Source organism: Coccinella septempunctata, chromosome 8 (assembly GCF_907165205.1).
Source record: "Coccinella septempunctata chromosome 8, icCocSept1.1, whole genome shotgun sequence".
In the NCBI taxonomy this organism is placed as follows: Eukaryota; Metazoa; Arthropoda; class Insecta; order Coleoptera; family Coccinellidae; genus Coccinella; species Coccinella septempunctata.
This window is the reverse complement of record NC_058196.1, coordinates 29337857-29360378: the sequence shown is the minus strand read 5'-3', so window position 1 is coordinate 29360378 and position 22522 is coordinate 29337857. Positions and strand designations below refer to the sequence as shown.

Sequence of the window (22522 nt, the reverse complement as noted above, 5' to 3'; positions counted from 1 at the left end):
TTCTATAACAAACCACTATAAAATGAATGCAGTAATCTATCATTGTACAGGATATCCCAAATTTCTTGATTTTGGTTGTTTCTGGTACTTCTAGGCTAGATAGATCTAGGTATATGTCGAATTTTTTTACAAAATAAAGCTACTCAATTTGAGAACTTTTTTGAGGTATATTGAAATTGATTATGGAAATTCTGCTCGAAATTTATTCAAATTTAGTTTAACATGAATTAAAGGGTTTTATTGAAGACATAGAGATTTATTGGGAGTGGACATTATCGTGGTCAATGGTTTTATAGAGTTCTACCAAAACTTGTTATTTCACAAAAATGATGATTTTCCCTTGAGTAAAAAATCTGTAAGGGGAATTTTTCATTAGGAATATACGTCGAAAAAAGTGTTCACATTCATTAGTATATTAATTAATTTCATGACGGTCAAAAGACCTCTGCAAATAGAATACGATAACAACTTTAATACTTAGCCATATCTTAACCAATTCACAAAAAACCTTAACCTAAACATCCCTCATGTATCATTCTGATCTCTCTTCAGATGCCAATAAATTTTTCACCTTTTACTGAAGAAAAAGGGAAATGAAATTTCACCAAATACCCTTATTTATGCAGATAGTTGCAAAATGGTGGAGGAAACATTGAAAGGAATATGAAGAGATTGTGAAAGTATGGTAAAAATAAGACAAATTTTACTTGCATGTTAGGCATCTTCAACTTCAAGCCATTTCTGAGATTCCTCAGTAAATAAAGCAAAAGTTTGTCCAGTCGACGAAGAAGAAAACATCAACTCTCACCCCAGAACGTGACTATATTTTCCAACAGATAAAAAAACAATAAAAAGAACAAACCAATGCAGTCCATCAGATCACGTTTGAAAATAACGACAGGACGAAGTCAAAATCATCATCTAAGTAGGCGTTATGGCTTTATCATACACGGTGGGAGGGAACGGTGTTCCTGATATAAAGGAAGGATAGCACAGGACGAACCAGACGGTCCTGAAACGTTTGCAACATCTGCGATACAGGAAGCGCAACAAGTCATCAAGAAATTTCCTCCGGTTCCCAATTTCAGTTCTTTGATTTCATAAAATGAGTGTAGCATGCACGGTTAAGTTGATGGTGGTGTTGACATTCTTCTTATTCGCCGAATGTGCCGCTGGTAAGTTGAAATAAAAAATTCTATATTTTATAATTTTGAATGAATTTCAATTTTCTCATGAAAATTTGTCTTTTCCTTTCAATCATGGCAAAATGATCAAATTTTCGATTTTCAATGACTATTAATTGTGATTTAGTTGAAGTAAAATTTGAAAAATGGTTCGAAATTTGAGTAATTTTCTAATCATCCCAATTGAAATTTTCAATAAGATATCTTCAATGCATTTTCTCTTTACTATATATTTTTTATATTAGAATTAAATCCCCCACAAATGTATTTTGTCTTTTTATATTATTATATCATATTATTAATATGAATATTTCGTAGAAACCCATGAAAATAAAACTGAATTTTATTTGCAATTTTGAATTGCTTAAAATTTACTTCAGTTGTGTATATTCAAGATATTTTCGAATGGAAATTTATGTCAAATTCAAATCCACACAAACGACAGAAACGAACATTTCGATTTTGGATGCCATGACGTTTTTGAAACATTATCATCTTCAGTAAACGTTTTATTTATACTAATATTCTTTATAGAAATGAAATATTTATATTTGATTTTGTGGCGACAAAAGAAATGTGTTCTTTCAATGTTCAAATGAATTCTACAGCATTAACATCATGTATTATCGGAAAATATTATATTATATAATATATATTATTATATATACTATAATTTTCATTTTGGTGACTAGAAAGATGAACGATCACTCTGGAAAATGAGATCGACAAGATTTTGATACACCAGTCCTTATTTTGCTAAAGTGTAAAAGATTGTTCAGATGACCCAAACTATTTCGGAAAAAATTATGCCAGGATAAACTTCAATAATAGTTATATCAATAATACTAATACAATTCAGTCCCGATGAAATTTCAAGAACATAAGTTTGTGATTGAAATCTGTCCAAAAAATTCAACGAGCTCGAACATTTCATGAAACTTTCCAATGAACTTTATGTTCAGAAATGAGTCTAATTATACGGTATATATTATAAACTAGAATTATAACTTCGGACATACTGACATGAGAATGAAAACAAAGCATCCCCACATTTGAGCAAAATGAAATTTTTCCTCAGCGAGTTGAAAATACGGGCTCAAATATTGTTCATTTCGCGAAATTACGTAATATTCCACTGTTATATTGTTTGATGATGGAATTTTGTTCAATGAAAAGAATCATTACAAATACGAATAGATTAAATCCATGCATCCATGTGGATATTTCCTGTTTCATAATAGCACAGAATTTTTGGGAAATAGCAGATCGCTAGACTGAAATCCTGAATCGGTTAAAATTCATGATTATCTCTAGGCAGGTACTACTTTCCTTTGAGGTAATAATTCTGGTGGAGCTAAATGAAAAGCTCCTCAATAATGGAAAATAGATTACATCATCCAATTATTTTAAATTGATGGGGTCTTTGGTAAGATTGGTTTGGGAGATTCATAAACACCAGGAAACTTTCATTAGTGTAATCCATTTGTTGTTAAAAAGTGAAATTAGATTTTTGATTGTTGGGAAGGTTATTTTTTAACGAATTTTTAATTGTTCAACTATACAAATTTCGTATACTGACCTACGCCAAAAAGCACGCAGATATATTATGACAAGGTATTGAAAGATAAGAATTTCATATAGAGTCAGAATATGTTATAAAAATTTGCTATTGTCCTTCGAAAAAACAAAGAAGTATCGAGTTTCACCACTTTTGGAGGACCCTTTAGAGTTAAAAATAATTTAAGCTTATGCTCTAAGTAAAGTCGATTTCGCTAAAGTCTGAATCATTTTCCTACCCCAAAGTTTCGTCGAATCACTCTGTATGTGAGAGGGAAATTCCCCCACTCACATTCACCATCATATTACTTTAATTTGTCATGATGAAACAACCATCGTATTGAATATTTCACAGTTTTCAGTTCAAAATAGATGAAGTGAGAAATATTCGCTACCTGACTTATTCAGCTCAAAAGGTTTTTTTCAACTTCATTTGTGTGTCATTTGTTGATTTCCTTCTCTCATGTAGGTGAAAATGTCAGATGAAACAATGTGAATATTAATTCGAATATTATTCCTTTTTGATTCTGCAGACCATTCGGTTTATTAGAAATCACTCGAGTCTTTCATTAAATCATTAACCAAAGCGGAGTTTGAGTTTGACAAAAAATTATAATTATGTAGATATGAAATACAGGGTGACCTAGGGGTGCTTACATGGTCCATAACTTTGTTTCTAAACAAGCTAACAACGAGCAAAAAATATTTTTAAAAATATACAGGATATCCGAAAATAAAATACACACATGGATCCTATTTTTATAAATGGCACCACGTAAAAAATACTTTCATATCATACCATTTTTTTCAGTGAGAGAAGCTCTTTATTTTATTCATTCATTTACAATTCCACGTGAAATAATCCAAGCATTATAGCCAATTCATCATCTGTAAAATCCACATTCAGAATGATAATTCGTCCATTATTATATATTCAGTACACGATTTACCCAATTAATTTTTGGATTTAGTCCTTGCTCTCTTATTCCAAAACGATATATGGGACGCTATAAATCAGCTATACGGTATACTGATCACAAACGGTCACTGTAGAACTCAATGGAAATGTTAAATTCTTATGAAGGAATTATAACAGCTTATTTTCGAAGATATTTCATTGAATTTTCCAGTATTTTTTTATTCTCATCTGTTCATGAAGGAATGATTGTAGTTTCCAACTTACTCCTCTCAATTTTGAATTATGAATTACACAGTAACAGAGTCCATCAAAGTAAGTGTGAAAATTTAATGATATTTTTCTTTGGATTCTTCCATCCACGAATAAATGCAAAGGAGGAGCTTCACACAGATATTTGTTCTACCCTTAAAATTGTCAGGATCTCTCAATTAGCTTTGCACCCCTTTACCCACATTAAAACGTAGGTTGTACATTGCGACAAACAACATTAACGTATCTTCACTTTATGGTTGGCGATTAAAATGGCGAACAGAGAAGACATAACTCGATTGTTGCCTAAGAAGGCTGCATGTCCTAGCAGTTATGTAATCAAGTAAATCGAATTAGTTACGTGTGTCGATTAAATGCTGTTTGAACTAGTGTATTCGTCTATTGAATTTCCTTCGGTGGAAAATGGAAAACCGAAATGTCCCAACAATGTGTATTCCTTTTTCTAAAAATCCTCCTACCAAGTGGACTGTTTCATATTTTCCCTTGAATCTTCGGGAATTATATCTCATAAAATAAAAACCATCAAAAACATAAACTTCAAAAATCTTTTAGGCAATACATTATTACCTCAATTTGAATATAGATTCATCTAAATTAATCCTCACTTTGTTCGAAACTCTTAATACATCCAGTCAGCGTTTTAATATATCCCAATTCAATACACGCGATGCTTAAAATTAGCAAGTGCACCCTGCCATCTTTTACAATATGTAATAACGTTGCTTGGACATTATCCTGGTCCATTAGTCTAGCAGTCTGACGATTTAACAGCGACTAACTATACGGCATACAGGATATAAAGTTCATCGAATAAGTTGCTCTACATAATTAATAGATTTATGCCACAATTCACAGGAAGAGATTCCTGAAAGTTTTGGCATCTTGTGGGAGTCACGATACCTAAACAGGTGTATATTGTTTAATTTTCAATATAATGTTCCTAGAACAATACACATATTTTCCTTAGTCACTGACATGATAAAGTTGGTCGTTAATTTTATGCTTATAAAGAGAAAATTCGAATTGCAGTATAGCAGATAATGTTTTACTCTTTCTTTCTCATCTTTTTCGAAAAAAAATTATGATCAGACTTCAGAGCCTCTGTCTGTTATTCTGACCATCAGTGAATAATGGCCCATGAATCACAAGTGAATTATGAACGTTTGAAAGAAAATCAGTGAATATTGGTTCATGAACTCGTATATCCCTCTGTTTCAGGTTCCTGCTTGAGCTACGGACATTCTTGCTGGGGTGGTGAGTATTTTCGTCGTGATATATATTCTGAAAGAGCAACTCTTCTAGTAAGAAATCTGAGAACTTCATCCACTTCGGCACAACCGTTCGGTCTTGAGGAATTTTTAACTGAACCCAATTTTTTGAAGGTCATTTTGGAGTTATTTGTCTTCCAGAAAAATTATCGTAGACCTAAACGTGATACATATTCTGAAAGAGCAACTCTTCTAGTAACAAATCTGAGAATTTCATCCATCTCGGCATAACCGTTCGGTCTTGACGAACTCTCAAGTGAAATTCGCAATTTCTGAAAAATGACATTTCCAAGATGAAAATCTAAACGAAGACAGATAGGCTTTCGAAAATACTCGCAATAGATTCAGCGTGTTCGAGAACCTATATTTCCACACCAAAATTCCGAATATCCGGCCCAGTTTAGGAGAAAATAATTTTTTTTGTTTTTCCACTTTTCGTTTTCGAGTTGACTTTGAAGAGCTCTCTGGAGTGCAATTCTCTATTGAATCATCAACTGTTTGGTTTTCTAGAATATTCAGAACAAATTCTATGCACTCCATATCCTAGGATAGTAATGGAACATCCTAATTTTCAGACAGAGTAGCAAATAGGTCATTTTAGGGGGGTCTAACCCCTTGCTCATTTTTGACCCAAAAAATCGAGATTTTCGAAATCGAGTTTTTGTGCTACGGTGGAAGCCTAGGCAACGCTGATTATATAACCGGAAATCCCAATTCGATCAGACGAATATAACAGGAGATATCGCAGATTGAAATTTGCAAATTTTTGAAAAATGCCATTTCCAAAATGAAAATCTAAACGAAGACAGATAGGCTTTCGAAAATGATCGCAATAGATTCAGCGTGTTCGAAAACCTATATTTTCATACCAAAATTTCAAATATCTGGCCCTGTTAAGGAGAAAAAAAATTTTTTTGTTTTTCCACTTTTCATTTTCGAGTTGACTTCGAAGAGGTCTCTGAAGTGCAATTCTCTTTTAAATCATCAACTGTTTGGTTTTCTAGAATCTTCAGAACAAATTCTATGCACTCCATATCCTAGGATAGTAATGGAACATCCTAATTTTCAGACAGAGTAGCAAATAGGTCATTTTAGGGGGGTCTAACCCCTTGCTCATTTTTGACCCAAAAAATCGAGATTTTCGAAATCGAGTTTTTGTGCTACGGTGGAAGCCTAGGCAACGCTGATTATATAACCGGAAATCCCAATTCGATCAGACGAATATAACAGGAGATATCGCAGATTGAAATTTGCAAATTTTTGAAAAATGCCATTTCCAAAATGAAAATCTAAACGAAGACAGATAGGCTTTCGAAAATGGTCGCAATAGATTCAGCGTGTTCGAAAACCTATATTTTCATACCAAAATTTCAAATATCTGGCTCTGTTAAGGAGAAAATAATTTTTTTTGTTTTTCCACTTTTCATTTTCGAGTTGACTTCGAAGAGCTCTCTGGAGTGCAATTCTCTATTGAATCATCAACTGTTTGGTTTTCTAGAATCTTCGGAACAAATTCTTTGCACTCCATATCCTAGGATAGTAATGGAACATCCTAATTTTCAGACAGAGTAGCAAATAGGTCATTTTAGGGGGGTCTAACCCCTTGCTCATTTTTGACCCAAAAAATCGAGATTTTCGAAATCGAGTTTTTGTGCTAGGGTGGAAGCCTAGGCAACGCTGATTATATAACCGGAAATCCCAATTCGATCAGACGAATATAACAGGAGATATCGCAGATTGAAATTTGCAAATTTTTGAAAAATGCCATTTCCAAAATGAAAATCTAAACGAAGACAGATAGGCTTTCGAAAATACTCGCAATAGATTCAGCGTGTTCGAAAACCTATATTTTCATACCAAAATTTCAAATATCTGGCCCTGTTAAGGAGAAAATAATTTTTTTTGTTTTTCCACTTTTCATTTTCGAGTTGACTTCGAAGAGCTCTCTGAAGTGCAATTCTCTCTTGAATCATCAACTGTTTGGTTTTCTAGAATCTTCGGAACAAATTCTTTGCACTCCATATCCTAGGATAGTAATGGAACATCCTAATTTTCAGACAGAGTAGCAAATAGGTCATTTTAGGGGGGTCTAACCCCTTGCTCATTTTTGACCCAAAAAATCGAGATTTTCGAAATAGAGTTTTTGTGCTAGGGTGGAAGCCTAGGCAACGCTGATTTTATAACCGGAAATCCCAATTCGATCAGACGAATATAACAGGAGATATCGCAGATTGAAATTTGCAAATTTTTGAAAAATGCCATTTCCAAAATGAAAATCTAAACGAAGACAGATAGGCTTTCGAAAATGGTCGCAATAGATTCAGCGTGTTCGAAGACCTATATTTTCATACCAAAATTTCAAATATCTGGCTCTGTTAAGGAGAAAATAATTTTTTTTGTTTTTCCACTTTTCATTTTCGAGTTGACTTCGAAGAGCTCTCTGGAGTGCAATTCTCTATTGAATCATCAACTGTTTGGTTTTCTAGAATCTTCGGAACAAATTCTTTGCACTCCATATCCTAGGATAGTAATGGAACATCCTAATTTTCAGACAGAGTAGCAAATAGGTCATTTTAGGGGGGTCTAACCCCTTGCTCATTTTTGACCCAAAAAATCGAGATTTTCGAAATCGAGTTTTTGTGCTACGGTGGAAGCCTAGGCAACGCTGATTATATAACCGGAAATCCCAATTCGATCAGACGAATATAACAGGAGATATCGCAGATTGAAATTTGAAAATTTTTGAAAAATGCCATTTCCAAAATGAAAATCTAAACGAAGACAGATAGGCTTTCAAAAATACTCGCAATAGATTCAGCGTGTTCGAAAACCTATATTTTCATACCAAAATTTCAAATATCTGGCCCTGTTAAGGAGAAAATAATTTTTTTTGTTTTTCCACTTTTCATTTTCGAGTTGACTTCGAAGAGCTCTCTGAAGTGCAATTCTCTTTTGAATCATCAACTGTTTGGTTTTCTAGAATCTTCAGAACAAATTCTATGCACTCCATATCCTAGGATAGTAATGGAACATCCTAATTTTCAGACAGAGTAGCAAATAGGTCATTTTAGGGGGGTCTAACCCCTTGCTCATTTTTGACCCAAAAAATCGAGATTTTCGAAATCGAGTTTTTATGCTACGGTGGAAGCCTAGGCAACGCTGATTATATAACCGGAAATCCCAATTCGATCAGACGAATATAACAGGAGATATAGCAGATTGAAATTTGCAAATTTTTGAAAAATGCCATTTCCAAAATGAAAATCTAAAAGAAGACAGATAGGCCTTCGAAAATACTCGCAATAGATTCAGCGTGTTCGAAAACCTATATTTTCATACCAAAATTTCAAATATCTGGCCCTGTTAAGGAGAAAATAATTTTTTTTGTTTTTCCACTTTTCATTTTCGAGTTGACTTCGAAGAGCTCTCTGAAGTGCAATTCTCTATTGAATCATCAACTGTTTGGTTTTATAGAATCTTCAACACAAATTCTATGCACTCCATATCCTAGGATAGTAATGGAACATCCTAATTTTCAGACAGAGTAGCAAATAGGTCATTTTAGGGGGGTCTAACCCCTTGCTCATTTTTGACCCAAAAAATCGAGATTTTCGAAATCGAGTTTTTGTGCTACGGTGGAAGCCTAGGCAACGCTGATTATATAACCGGAAATCCCAATTCGATCAGACGAATATAACAGGAGATATCGCAGATTGAAATTTGCAAATTTTTGAAAAATGCCATTTCCAAAATGAAAATCTAAACGAAGACAGATAGGCTTTCGAAAATACTCGCAATAGATTCAGCGTGTTCGAAAACCTATATTTTCATACCAAAATTTCGAATATCTGGCCCTATTTAGGAGAAAATAATTGTTTTTGTTTTTCCACTTTTCATTTTCGAGTTGACTTCGAAGAGCTCTCTGAAGTGCAATTCTCTTTTGAATCATCAACTGTTTTGTTTTCTAGAATTTTCCAAACAAATTCTATGCACTCCATATCCTAGGATAGTAATGGAACATCCTAATTTTCAGACAGAGTAGCAAATAGGTCATTTTAGGGGGGTCTAACCCCTTGCTCATTTTTGACCCAAAAAATCGATATTTTCGAAATCGAGTTTTTATGCTACGGTGGAAGCCTAGGCAACGCTGATTATATAACCGGAAATCCCAATTCGATCAGACGAATATAACAGGAGATATAGCAGATTGAAATTTGCAAATTTTTGAAAAATGCCATTTCCAAAATGAAAATCTAAACGAAGACAGATAGGCTTTCGAAAATAATCGCAATAGATTCAGCGAGTTCGAAAACCTATATTTTCATACCAAAATTTCAAATATCTGGCCCTGTTAAGGAGAAAATAATTTTTTTTGTTTTTCCACTTTTCATTTTCGAGTTGACTTCGAAGAGCTCTCTGAAGTGCAATTCTCTTTTGAATCATCAACTGTTTGGTTTTCTAGAATCTTCAGAACAAATTCTATGCACTCCATATCCTAGGATAGTAATGGAATATCCTAATTTTCAGACAGAGTAGCAAATAGGTCATTTTAGGGGGGTCTAACCCCTTGCTCATTTTTGACCCAAAAAATCGAGATTTTCGAAATCGAGTTTTTGTGCTACGGTGAAAGCCTAGGCAACGCTGATTATATAACCGGAAATCCCAATTCGATCAGACGAATATAACAGGAGATATCGCAGATTGAAAATTGCAAATTTTTGAAAAATGCCATTTCCAGAATGAAAATCTAAACGAAGGGAGATAGGCTTCCGAAACTGCTCGCAATAGATTCAGCGTGTTCGATAATCTATATTTTCATAGCAAAATTTCGAATATCTGGCCCAGTTTAGGAGAAAATAATTTTTTTTGTTTTTTTACTTTTCATTTTCATTTTGGAAATTCAGTCTTGACGAACATCTTTTTCAGGATTTTTCGAAAGTCAGCTTTACAGTCGTTTATCTCTCAATAAAAGTAACCGTAGATGGAAATGTAATACATATTCTGAAAGAGCAACTCATTTTGTATATCATCGAAGATTGAATGAACACTTGTAGGAATTCATAGTACTATTTCTTCAATCGAAAAGCAATGACCTTTTGCCGGAATAATTTCAATCAAAGGGCATAAGTGTTTGTTGCCTGTTATCGATAAATTTTGGCGTTAATATCGAAAAATTGAATTCGAACCAACCAATGCAATTACGCCTAGGTAATTGAAGATCAAAGAGAGTAGAGAACGTTTAATTCCTCTAGGACCCTAACGATTGCAACAGTGATGCAGATACAGGATATAATTGAATGTAACAAGTTGTTCGGGGACAGAATATGGGAATGCATAGTGAAAGGGCGATGTGGAAATTGAGTTTTTCAATTTTTACACATCAGGAAAGATGCCGAACAGAAAAAGAGCCAAAATTCACACAACGAATTTTTTTCTCTCTCAGTTCAATCCAGCATATCGAGTTATTCAGAAACTTCGCACAGGGATAATGTATAACAATCGTAAATCAAAATTTATGTAGATGCAGTCTAACCACCTTGACGAAAATAAATTCATGCCAAGTTTTGTGCATTACGATATATCATTCTCTCTCGTTGGTACAGCAGTGTAGGATGGAACTCAGCTATAAATTATCATTTGTAGTAATATGCAGATATCAATGAACAACTGTTTGTAATTCAGTTTGCATTAGTAGTTTTTGGACATGTGGTATGTTGAAGATACAGTAATGGGCATTGTTTTGAGTATAGAACGATATTTTGTCTCGGTGGGTGGAAAATTGTCAATAAATAATCGAGAAAATTCATCTGCATAAGGTCTCCACATTATTTATGAATGAAATGAAATATATCCTTGTGCTGAAATGAAGAAAAAAAATCGTTGGCCTCTACTGAATTCGGAAAAGTAAGATGTTTAGATGGATAACAATAAAAAATCAATCAATTATCGAAAAAAGTGTGAATTCTCGAAATGTTTGTTAGAGAATTAATAGGTTCACCTCTATACGCTCCCTTGATCCACGGTACTCGTACCCGTATCTACAATTTCATTCGGTGTGTTTGAAAACTCACTAGAGGAACATGTATCAATCACATAGTAACCACATCTACTCCCCTACAAATTGATCCTTAATCCTTAGAATTTCGTTAAGCTATCAGCCTAACATGATGTCCTGCATTAATCATTTCAATTCTTGACTGAAATGGATAGCCAGATTGCTGGTCTGTGCAGTTCAATGCCTTGTCATGAGGTATAGACGTTGAATGTTATGTTAGTGTGTGCATACGTGACACACAAGTGCATGTAAATGAGTATATGGCATCTCCAAGTGGAGGTACAATACTTTCAAGAGCCAAAATATTCAGGAATCGAAATCGTAAATCGTAAAACTCATTAACCAATGATTTTTAAGAGCAACACTTTAGAAAATTCTTTTTTGTTTTGAAACTGATTCATTTATCAGTTATCTCAAACAGCATCACACTCAATCATGATTAAAACCAGTATACCAGTTTTGTTTCGTTTCCATTTAATTAATATCAATCTAAATAATGGTTAATCATATACTAACAATCATCAATTATAATACCAATTCATTATATCAATAATTTCCGAATGTATCAGATCTTTGCGGGGCAAAAATTTCGGGAATTGTTTGTAGTTGGTGGGAGTGTGTTTAATTGGGGTGTGAAGTTCCCCTTTCAATCGTTTTTATTTTCATTCTTTCTATTTGGAATGGGGTATTGTTTGGTTCTGATTAGGAGGTATTTCATTTGATTTCGATTCGTAATATATTCTGGAGCAGAAATAATTCCGAATCTACACTAATGCGAAAATATAATTCTTATGACTATGTGAATTGTTTCTCATATCAATTATGAAATTTTGGTAACGTTGTCCAATTTATCGATTTCTAATCTAGTCTTTTATTTTCTCCAAGCTCATGGTAAACGCAGTGAAGCTTCATCAGTTCCACATCTTGATGGTAACAGGCTATTGCTAGCCAGACTGTTACAACCTAACGAAAATGATAAAGAACTGAAAGAACTGGATAACGCCCCTACACTGTTGGAAATTAAGCAGTTGCTCAATGAAGGTGGAGTGGAATCCAACCCCTTAAAAGGGTAAGATGATGATAATTCAATAAAAACACTGCATTATGGTTAGGTCATATGTCTCCTTCAGTTAACTAAACGAGAACATTATTTAATCACATTAAATATGTTTCTCGTGTATGTATTTAGGCTTTGAGATGCCTTTCCATCTACGACGCTGGTTCTTTGTATAGAAATGTGCGGGAAATTCTAATGGAAAGCCCGCGATGAAGGCTTTCTTGGTGAATATCACCCTTTCCCCTCTGGTTCTCTTTATTTCGTTGTTTTTTGCGTTTCAAGAAGGAAAATTTTTGTTTGTGTTTCAGTTTGAACGACTACGACTCAGCAGTTGATGTGCTTTTCGACGAATCTCTTCCATCCTATGAGGACATTTCCACCAGAAGGTTCAAATCAACGAGTGGTCGCAGAATACCATCCAGAATTCTTGTGAGTTCATACTTATCCTCCTCTCTCTTCAACTAATAATTGAAAATTGATGCATAAATCATGAACTAATTTTTTTTTTCAGAGGAAGAGATCCACCAAGACGACCTAATTCACAGCTCGTTGATTTCGTTCTGATGTTTCAGTTGTGTTAAATCGATTCTCACTTCAATTTTCAACAAGAGGCTGGAATGGTGAAGATTGAAGGGTTTTTGAGGAAATTGATGATAATTTTTTACCAGGCTGTACGTACTCAATAAATATCTAAGTTAAATATATGTATCTTTCAATTGAGATGTATGAATAAATTACGTAAGAAATTTCAATTGGAATTTTCCTTTTTCTCGAAAAAATTTTCTACCTCAATTTCACTGAGAGAAATAGAAAATAAAATAATATTTCATGTTTTCATTAATAATAATAGCTAATGTTAGTTCCACAACCGACAACAATTAATCATGACTTATAAAAACAACGTGTATACATATAACATTTCACACAAATATTATAAAAGCAGCTCAAATCTGCCTTATTCGATTTCACTCAAAGTATCCCTCCTTCCAGTGGCTCAAATCTATCCTGGGTATCATATCACCCTTGCAATCGACGATATCGTTACTGAAAATAAAAAATCATTCATGGGCTCATAACCTTTTCGAAATGTATTCACGAATAATCTCTTACCCTGCTACTCCAGGAGTTTTGAAAGCGTTCAAAGCTTGCCTTGCTAAAAGGATACCATCACTATTGTCGCATATTATTCTGGACATAGAGGTTTTTCTGAGTTCCTTAAGTTGAGCTGTAATTGAATTAGAGTCGAATATAGAAGTGCGACTATTCTTCGGTGATTTATTTCTAGTTTTTTCTCAGTAAGCACCAGTCCAAAATAACAAAGTCGTTTCAAATTTCTCATGCTATGATTCAGACTTCAGAGATGTACTTTACCTGGGGTAAAGTGACCAGGATTCAGAATAGGATCATTCTCGAAAAAGTATTTGTCGCCATTTTTCAATCTCACAAACTGATCCGCGATGATGTCTCTAAACACTTGGCCCACTATACTTCCTTCTGGTTTTTCTTCCAATAATCCACCCACCCATAGATCTACATCGTCCACACTTCTGTACACTTTGCTCAACGCCTTACCCTTCATCCCAAAAAAACAAATATAACATCAATAAGGATATACTTCAACTGAAGATCTGCTTACCAATCGTCCAAACTCTTCGAAATTGGTATATCTGGGTAAACCCACAAGTTCTCTGTAGTCGTTATAAGGTCTGATGCCATGGTCTCTGCCACGTTGTATATTCAAGGCTGCTAGGTCGACACCAAATGGATTACCAGCTCTGAACATGTACCTTGTCAGCTGCAAACCATAAAATAACTAACTCCCGAATACCAGTCGAGAAATCGTCAACCAAAATCGATGTCAAGAATTGTTAGAGAATATAACGAAGGCAGTTTCTTACCGCGTCTGAGAAAAACTCATCAGTTGCCTGGATAGGATCGGTCGTCAGGGTACTCAATACCTGATCGAAAAAGAACCGTTTACGCATCCTAGAAGGGTGGAACATAACCTCCGGAATAAAGATGATCTCCTCCATCTTCTTACGACCGTATATCCTGCAATAAAAAGACGTGAAATCGAGAATGCCCAGGAAAAACTAAGGATTCAACCCACTTCAGCTGACCGTCCACTATAGAATGCCCAAATCTGAACGCAGCGCTGGCAAATTCATTGGTCACCGAAGGTTCGATGTTTGGATCGTAGTCGTAAGAGTATTCCTCCCCCTGCTTGAGATTCAGACCAAAGTCCCTCATGGCATCTTCACCTGTCAATAATGAGGAATACATTGTCAAGATTTCGTAGGTCTTTGGTTGAAGAAGACTTGCCTATAACTGCCGGAAGGAATTCCTTGTATGTCACGACCTGCAATTCGGCTATCACTATCTGTCTCGCTTCAAGAAATAGTTTTTCATCGGACCAATGGCGGTTTAACTTCAGCAGTTCCGATGCTACTCGATTGTGCTCTCTCATGAATAGGGTATGCACAGCCACCAGGGTTATCATTTGATTGGTTCTTGTATCTCCTGGAAACGATATTGAGTTTCATGAATGGGACCGAAATATTTGTGTTCTCTCCAGTCTCGTCTGATGAAGAGAGTAGATCTCACCAGTTAGGTTAGGAACAATAAGGAATTGAGCCTTTTGACAGTCATAAAATTGAACTATAAATCTGAAACTGCAATTCCAGAGTAGAATAGAATGCCATTTTTGATAGAAACTGAGGGAAACTCATTCGCTAACCACAAGAGATATTGGAACACTCCAAGTACTCAGTCATTCATCAGTACTTAGATCAGTACATCCAGAAAACGACCAAATATACCTAATCTTCTTGATTGCAAACCCCGTATTGAAGAAGGTTCGAAAGCTAGGGAATTGAATCAATGAAGAGTGATACAAAGATAGTCTGTAGTTGAACTAGTGACCTGATAACTTTTCCTCGGTTACCTTCACCAAATTCGAAGAGATTGAGCTTACCTGAACTGAAACAAGCAGAACCTTGCTCCATTGTCAGACAAGCGTCTGTGTCCTTACTAATGGGCAGTAGATCTCTGCCGAAATCTTCGAAGGTTGCCAACTTTCCTTCTTCAAAACTTCTCAGCTCTCCAGTCTGATCTGGAGTTGAACCATATATCGAAGAACCATCTATGAAGTGGGTGATCTTGTTCATCTGCAAAAATAAGCCTCGTATCTCCTTCTACCTTCATCGTATCCCCACTCACCTGCTGGGAATACCCAAGGGTACAATCCTGCCTGGGAGCCAGGACCGAACGAACGAAATTCATACACTTTTGATTGAACACAGAGTAGAAAGGGTCGTCGGCCGGCAATTCTATGGGCATGCAGGCGTCGTGTCGATTCCTCGGGTCCAAGGCGGCGCTACCATCTGGTTCGCAGCAGGCTATGGCACTGCCATTCCTGAAGGACGTGTCTATGGATTGCGTGATCTCGTGCGATAAATACTGACCGAACTGCATGACCATAAGGGTGCGATCTGTCTGGTAGGCGTTGTCGTCTTTGAACAGGGTGGTGCTGATCTTTCTCGGGCTAGTTAAGGGTTTGCCGTCATATTCTGACACCCTTGGTGACCAAACACCTATAGGAATGGGAAGGGATCAGATCGTTTCTTCTTCTGAGACTAAGTGGTCAATTCCATATACCTACCATCTTGATAACTTGGGGGAAGCAGTCGGGCGAATGGTGTAAGGTGTGATCCCCATGTGGAGTGTAAAATGTTGTTGCAGGCGCCATCTATTCTTCGATATTTATCGGGAACAATGTGGCAGAAAGGTAGAGGCGTACAAGCGTCTCCAAGTGGGGTAGTTCTCAGATCATCTTGCAGCATGCTCAACTCTAATTGTTCATTCGTTATACCCTGCCTAAATGCAAAAATTTCGATTATTTTTCGTGTACAATTTGAAATTGCGATCAGATACTTGCCCTTTTAGGGATATTATGGAAATAGTGGTTTCATTAAATTCAAAGATTACTATAAATAGTGAATGTATGTGGCCAATGCCATAAAAGAATGTATTTTTCAGTATTTATTGTTGTATCTTATGAAAATATCAGTATCAATGATGATTCATTTCATTGAAGGATAACAGGACCCAATCTGATGCAGATAACAGATCGGACCTATCCAAACGAGTTTAACATTCTGCGAAAGTTTCTCAGGAAGAGCAATAACTCACACAATGGTGAAAGTTTTGAGGCATGTCACAAAGGATGATCAATCTGTGAGAAGGAGTGTATTCATTCACTCGAAAAGGACCAATTCGGATGAAAATAATCCCTTTCATTCAAACACTAGAAACTTCACGCTGTTATGTACGGTCAACATTCTTTATCATAGCCTTATTGCAAGTGGAAGTAGGGATTCTTGAATTACGATGGGGAAAACGTAGCTTTCAAACGATTGAGAATGTAACCAGAAGAAGTTTTTAATGTTATTAGCGAATAATTGGGATAATATTGGTCTTGAAGAAAAGGTAACCAGGTAAAATCTTTTCGAGGTTACAAGAAAAACTTCCTGAGAAACTCAGGATGCAACAAGTTGTTATACCTGTCTCTGAATGCTCTTGTAGCTATGGCAATCTCCAAAGCCCTGCTGGCAATCTCCATAACCTGATGTAAATCCGCTGAATTGAATGTTCTGGAGTTCCTGAAATGGCTGTAACTCGATGAGGAACGGCTTAGTATAGAATGTTTCCCAGAGGACATCAGTTTGGCTTCCCTCGTCCTGAGGTCAGCCAGTTCCTCCCTACTCTTTCTTCTTATGAGGCTGAGGGTGAAGATATCAGCTTTGATGATCTTGTGTCCTCTCCGTTTCTCATCCATCGGTTCTGAAAATTTACCAAAAAATAGATCCTTTCATTGATTAGTGTCCAGATCCAGATTGTATTTTGATGAAATTCTCTTTCACTTGAACAGTCTATAATATTATGACTAGCATCATCGAAAGACATTTTGCAATTGTGTATTCCAATAAAATTCTTGCTGTTGGAGATAGATCTGACAGTTCTTCAATATTTCGAATTGAAGAAGATATCTTGCCAAGATATTGTGGTAAGTTACGTAAAGTGAAACTACAGTTGTTAATAGAACAAGAACAGAAGTGAAAAATCTTGCCATGTCATTATTAAACTGTCATACTCTCTGACTTTTTCAAAGTATGCATAGGCAACTTTGTTCTCTTATAAAGTGCCATTCAATATAAATTCGCCCATTTCTGAATTTTAAAGAAAATTTCCAGTTTTTGCATGTTCTATACACGTTAATATTCAACAATAATTCTACTGATTGTCAGTTTATTTTTTCTATATCATACATAAAACTCACAATGAAAAAGATGTTATGAACAAAAATTAAAGCTCACCTGTGTGGTTAGAGCCTGTAGTACAACAAACGCCTTGTCCCCCTTGTGGAGTTGTGCAAAATTGTACTGGTTTGAGTCTTACATGAGCAGGACATCTCACCATTGGTCTACAACAGGCAGACTCATCCTCACAAAGCTCTGTGTCAGTTTTGCCTTTTGTACATTGACTACCATTGCCAGCAATTGAGGGATTCAGTCCAGCAACCCGATGAGTAGATTTGGCTGCTATCTGATTGGCAGCAATGATTAGAAACACGCAAATTTGGATGTATACGGTTTTCATGTTGATTCGGATCCTGTTGGAGGAAAAAATTTCTTTCAATTGGCAGATAGCGCTTCAGCACTCAGGTTTAGGAAAAAAAAAAGGTAAAATATAGATTTCGAAGAGAAATATTAATGAAAAACAAAATTGTTACTCATCATGTTTTCCACGAGTGTTTTTCAATTCGATTTTCGATGAATATCTCCGAAATTTTCAACATACAAGGAATTAATTTGATGTTTCAATGTTGAAAATATTAATTTTTACTTACCCAGAATCAAAACAAGGACTGATGAGGAACATCTGTGGATAGTTTCACAAGAAGATTTTTTTTCATGTGGCTGAACACAGTGACATCTCTACTCACTTGATTAGTTTTCTGTTTACTCATGAGACAATTTCCAAGAAATCTTTTTTGTGTATCTAATTGAAGGTTGTATCTGAATCGAAACTACAAAACTACTTCACCTTTTTTGGGAGCACTATATTGTTTTTATATGATACTTTTTGCATCAATTTAACTTCAAACTGAAATCATTGATCAGAATTTTTGGTAATGGTTATTGTAAGTGGATATGGGGAATGTGAAATAATAAATCAATCTCTATTATTTTCATTTTTTATCGATAAATTTCTTCAGTTCATAATTTGTTGACAGTTTTTAATTGATCAATGATTATATAGAAACACAGTTTCATCTTCATTGAATTTATTGACTAAAAATGAATGAAAACATACACAAGATATTTCAGACAAAAGTATAAAAACATTGAAATCACAATAAAGTTTCTTCTATCATTTATTTCCTACGTTCTTCTCTCTGTTTCTTTCAATTTCGTCAGCAATTGAGTCAAATTTAGCCTTCTCCACATTGGGAGGTTCGTTTAGGATAACTTTCACCATAGACCCATTGGAGAACATAACTTCGGCAGTTGTGATGCCGTTAGAATTGCAACAAATACCTGGCAAACCATCTCCTCTCAAGCATTTAGCGGATATAATTTCTGACATCAATCCTTGCGCCCCTTGGCAGCATTGAAAAGCTGGTTCAGCACAAGTGACATAGTTAGCATCTTTGTTTGGGGTGATAAACCTGACTTTCTCTCCACTTTTCAACACCTTGTGATACATAGCACCACCACCTCCCTCTGTCTCAAAGGCTGTAATGATGGTAAGCAGGAATGCTAGTAGAAGAAGGACAGAAATACGTATAGCCATGGCTGCGAGAAGAAATTCCTGAAAGAATATAAGAAACTTTATAAAAAACACAATTCAATTTGACAATGAGAAAATCCTAAAATTGCTTCCTCATTTTAATTCGATTATATTCGAATAGATTTTTATGATTCTTCTGATAAACTGTTGTTACATTAGGTATGCAGAATGAATTGCAAAGCATATTTTTGGCAATTACTGAATATTCTGCATAAAAATGTCTTCTGTTACAACCAATAATTTTTTCTCATTCCATATAAATATATGGATAATATATTTGGATAAATATCCAAACAAGCAATAAATCAAGAACAGGGGAAGTCATATAGACGATTCGAAGAAAATTCACACAAAAATTGAAATATTGAATAAGACATAAAGGAAACAATCAAGATCGAGATTTTCTTACCTGCTTCAAGTCAAACTGAAATAAAACTGAAATATTCCTCACACATTCGTTTCTGTTCACATATCATAATTTTTTTTTAAATTTTTTAGGCATAAGATTAAGCCATATTGAAAATATGCAGAATCGAAATGAGCCATCATCTCAATAATATAATATTTATCGCATATGGTGAAAATTCAAATCTTTCGCATGTTTACAAAAATTTGGTAAATAAAAATGTGTAGTTTTTGCATTCTAGTATAGGTTGAAATCAAACCATGTTATTTCGATGCTTCTTTAATATTTTTATTGAAATTTCAAATGAATCCTACAAATATTCAGATGAAGTTTTTGCATTCTAGTATAGGTTGAAATCAAACCAGGTCATTTCGATGCTTCTTCAATATTTTTATTAAAATTTCAAATGAATCCTACAAATAGTCAGATGAGTATCTATAAAAATACGAATACGAAAACAAATATTTAAGTAACAACACATATATGGGTGCATCAATAGAAGTTTATGTTGTATCAGTTTTTGTTTCTTCTTCTCTCATTTTCTTATTCTTCTCGATAGTTTTCTCAATATCGGAGAGTGATTTTTCTAGTTCTTCCTTGCCTTTGTTAGAGATAGCTTTGACTTCAGTGCCATTTTCGAAGGTTACTTCGAACACCCCAAAAGAGGAATCACCTTCATCTGCTTCCGGATTACAACAAATACCAGGGGTGTTATCTTCACGTAAACACGTAGTACTTTCATGTGTTATCGTTGCCGGTTTTTCGCAGCATTTATACTTAGGTGGTGAACAAGAAACGTAATGAACGTCTTTACTTTCAGCTTCTGTTTCAGTTGCGGAAGTCAGAATAAGAACAAGAGAAAGGATGACGAAAAATCCTGAATAGCGGAAATCCATTATGGCTATTGGTCTGTTCTGAAATTAAAAGAAAACTAAAATTAATTCATGTTTTTGGCTCTTTGATAACGGATAAAGATCAATTTTTGACGCAGTCCTCAAACTGACAGGTAGAAAATAGAATGTAAAAATAAACACTAAAAAATAACGAAAGAATTACAAAAGAAGATAATACGTTAGCCTTTCAACAATCAACGAGTGGTGTAGAAATGAAATCATCATTATTTATTATAGATAACTGAATATTCCCTTCTTAATTGATGTAATGTAATTTTTTCAGTATTTTTTTTTATTATTTTTCATGTTTATTTTTTACTAGTCAGTTCATAGAAGTGAGAAGAGATTGCAACAAAATTGTATGAAAATAGTTTGTACCGGTATTTTACCGGCTTGAATAAACGATTAATGAATGTTTGGAAAGCAGATAAATTTTTCTAACAAATATATAACATACCTTCTAACACTGAAGCTGATATCAAACTGGACGAATATGTTGTAATTCTTCGCTATCGTTCACACTTTTTATTGGAAGAACGTCATGTGACCTTCTGCTAATTAAAATTTCGTTTGAATTCTCAAAATACAGGAGATCCCAAAAATATTCGAATATTTTCGGGGCTTAGGTACGTTAGAAAAAAAATGGTTTGAAAGTTTTTGTATGTGTATAATACTCGTTTATTCGAAACATATATAATATAATTTAAAACTTATACTATTACAACAATATAGATATAAATACACCTAGTTCTCCATTTCTTTTCTTCGATTCTCCCCAACTATCCTAAAAAATTCCATCATCTTCAGACAATTGGAATCCACCTTCTGCGCACCACCCACAAAATCGAATTTTTTTCTATATCTCTCCATTTCTTTCGTTCTCCCACTCATCCACTTCTCGTACAAGTCTGGCCTATATCCGGTTGTTTCATCCCAAGCCTTACGGCAATGTCTTTCGATGAATTTTTCATCTTGGTACACCGGCACAAATGGTACATCTTTGATGAAGGAAGTACCATCTGGAAGGTAGGCTTTGGGGTCTATAGGTTTTACAGACCTGAGTGGCATACGGATCAGAACTGGTCCTTTTTTCTGCGAGAAGGATGGAGCACTGTAGATCCATCTATTGTGGAAGGATTACGGATTAGCAAGTGCACAAACGTTGCAAGTTACAATCTTTCAAAGACAGAAAATGCTTACCCAGTTTTTGGGTTATAAAAACCATCTTCCACATCGTAATGTCCCTCAGGTATAATCCTTTCAGGTTGTCGTTCAGTTATCCTTTCTTTTCCAGGAGGCAAAAAATCGCTTTTGATCGTGCTCATATACCTTCTATCTGGAAATTTGCAGTAGTTTTTCAGCGAGCAACCTTGATCTTGACCGAAAGAAAACTCCCAGTATATCATTTCGCCATTTTTGAAGGTACCAGTGATAGACTGACCTTTTGGATAGGTTAGCTTTCCTTCACCATGAAATTCTCCATTTTTCATTTCACCTTCGTAAACAACACCATGAGGGAAGGTATACCTTCCACGGCCGTTCATTTCAATGGCATTCCATTCTCCCAAATAGGAACTGCCTGTTTTGAAGTCTCTACGGATAGAATCAGATTTTTACAAGAGGATCTGACGTTAAAAGTAGCTGTAGATGTGAAGAAAATGCTTCCCAAACATGATTCTATATTGGAATTAAGAAATTCATTCGTAGATTAGAGAATTCCGCACAAAGTATGAAAAAATATAATTCCATATATCGTGAACATACCTACCTATAATATTCACGTTTTGGAAGCTCAGTCTTTGGTGCTAATTTCCTTGGCTTTCGAGGCTCTTTATAACAAACCTTCCTGTATTCAGGATCTAAACTGATGTTATATTTCCCCAGCCACCCTTTACTGTACTCAAGATCTACTGTCGTACTGTTCAACATTCTGTTTTGGCTTTATTATATTTGGTTTCGATTTTTGTGATGGATTCAGATTATGACAGTTACTTTTAATGATTGCTTGGGTAGATCGATTGATTTTTTTTATAGATTTCTCATATTATATAGACAACAAAA

The 22522-nt window shown here is 35.0% G+C and overlaps 4 protein-coding genes across 4 annotated transcripts; 1 reads left to right on the top strand and 3 right to left on the bottom strand.

The window, feature by feature from the left end:
* Positions 1-1015: 1015 nt before the first annotated feature.
* Positions 1016-13062, top strand: LOC123318950. Its single transcript, XM_044905732.1, has 5 exons — positions 1016-1175; positions 5149-5184; positions 12139-12322; positions 12619-12739; positions 12822-13062. Exons 1-5 carry the CDS (start codon positions 1106-1108, stop codon positions 12846-12848), a joined length of 438 nt encoding a protein of 145 aa, XP_044761667.1. The 5' UTR covers positions 1016-1105; the 3' UTR covers positions 12849-13062.
* Positions 13063-13129: 67 nt separating this feature from the next.
* LOC123318605 (chorion peroxidase-like) lies at positions 13130-18364 on the bottom strand. Its single transcript, XM_044905268.1, has 13 exons — positions 18219-18364; positions 17686-17981; positions 16873-17152; positions 15972-16186; positions 15530-15903; positions 15285-15477; positions 14633-14830; positions 14421-14571; positions 14209-14362; positions 13947-14105; positions 13682-13883; positions 13421-13535; positions 13130-13354 (listed from the first exon to the last, which is right to left on the bottom strand). The coding sequence occupies exons 1-13, from the start codon at positions 18248-18250 to the stop codon at positions 13276-13278; spliced, it is 2448 nt and encodes an 815-aa protein (XP_044761203.1). The 5' UTR covers positions 18251-18364; the 3' UTR covers positions 13130-13275.
* Positions 18365-18639: 275 nt separating this feature from the next.
* Positions 18640-19726, bottom strand: LOC123318610. The gene is made up of 2 exons (XM_044905273.1): positions 19572-19726; positions 18640-19183 (listed from the first exon to the last, which is right to left on the bottom strand). Exon 2 carries the CDS (start codon positions 19163-19165, stop codon positions 18743-18745), a length of 423 nt encoding a protein of 140 aa, XP_044761208.1. The 5' UTR covers positions 19166-19183; positions 19572-19726; the 3' UTR covers positions 18640-18742.
* Positions 19727-19937: 211 nt separating this feature from the next.
* Positions 19938-22516, bottom strand: LOC123318608 (MORN repeat-containing protein 5-like). Its single transcript, XM_044905271.1, has 4 exons — positions 22230-22516; positions 21662-22054; positions 20919-21584; positions 19938-20482 (listed from the first exon to the last, which is right to left on the bottom strand). The coding sequence occupies exons 1-3, from the start codon at positions 22388-22390 to the stop codon at positions 21206-21208; spliced, it is 933 nt and encodes a 310-aa protein (XP_044761206.1). The 5' UTR covers positions 22391-22516; the 3' UTR covers positions 19938-20482; positions 20919-21205.
* Positions 22517-22522: the final 6 nt, after the last annotated feature.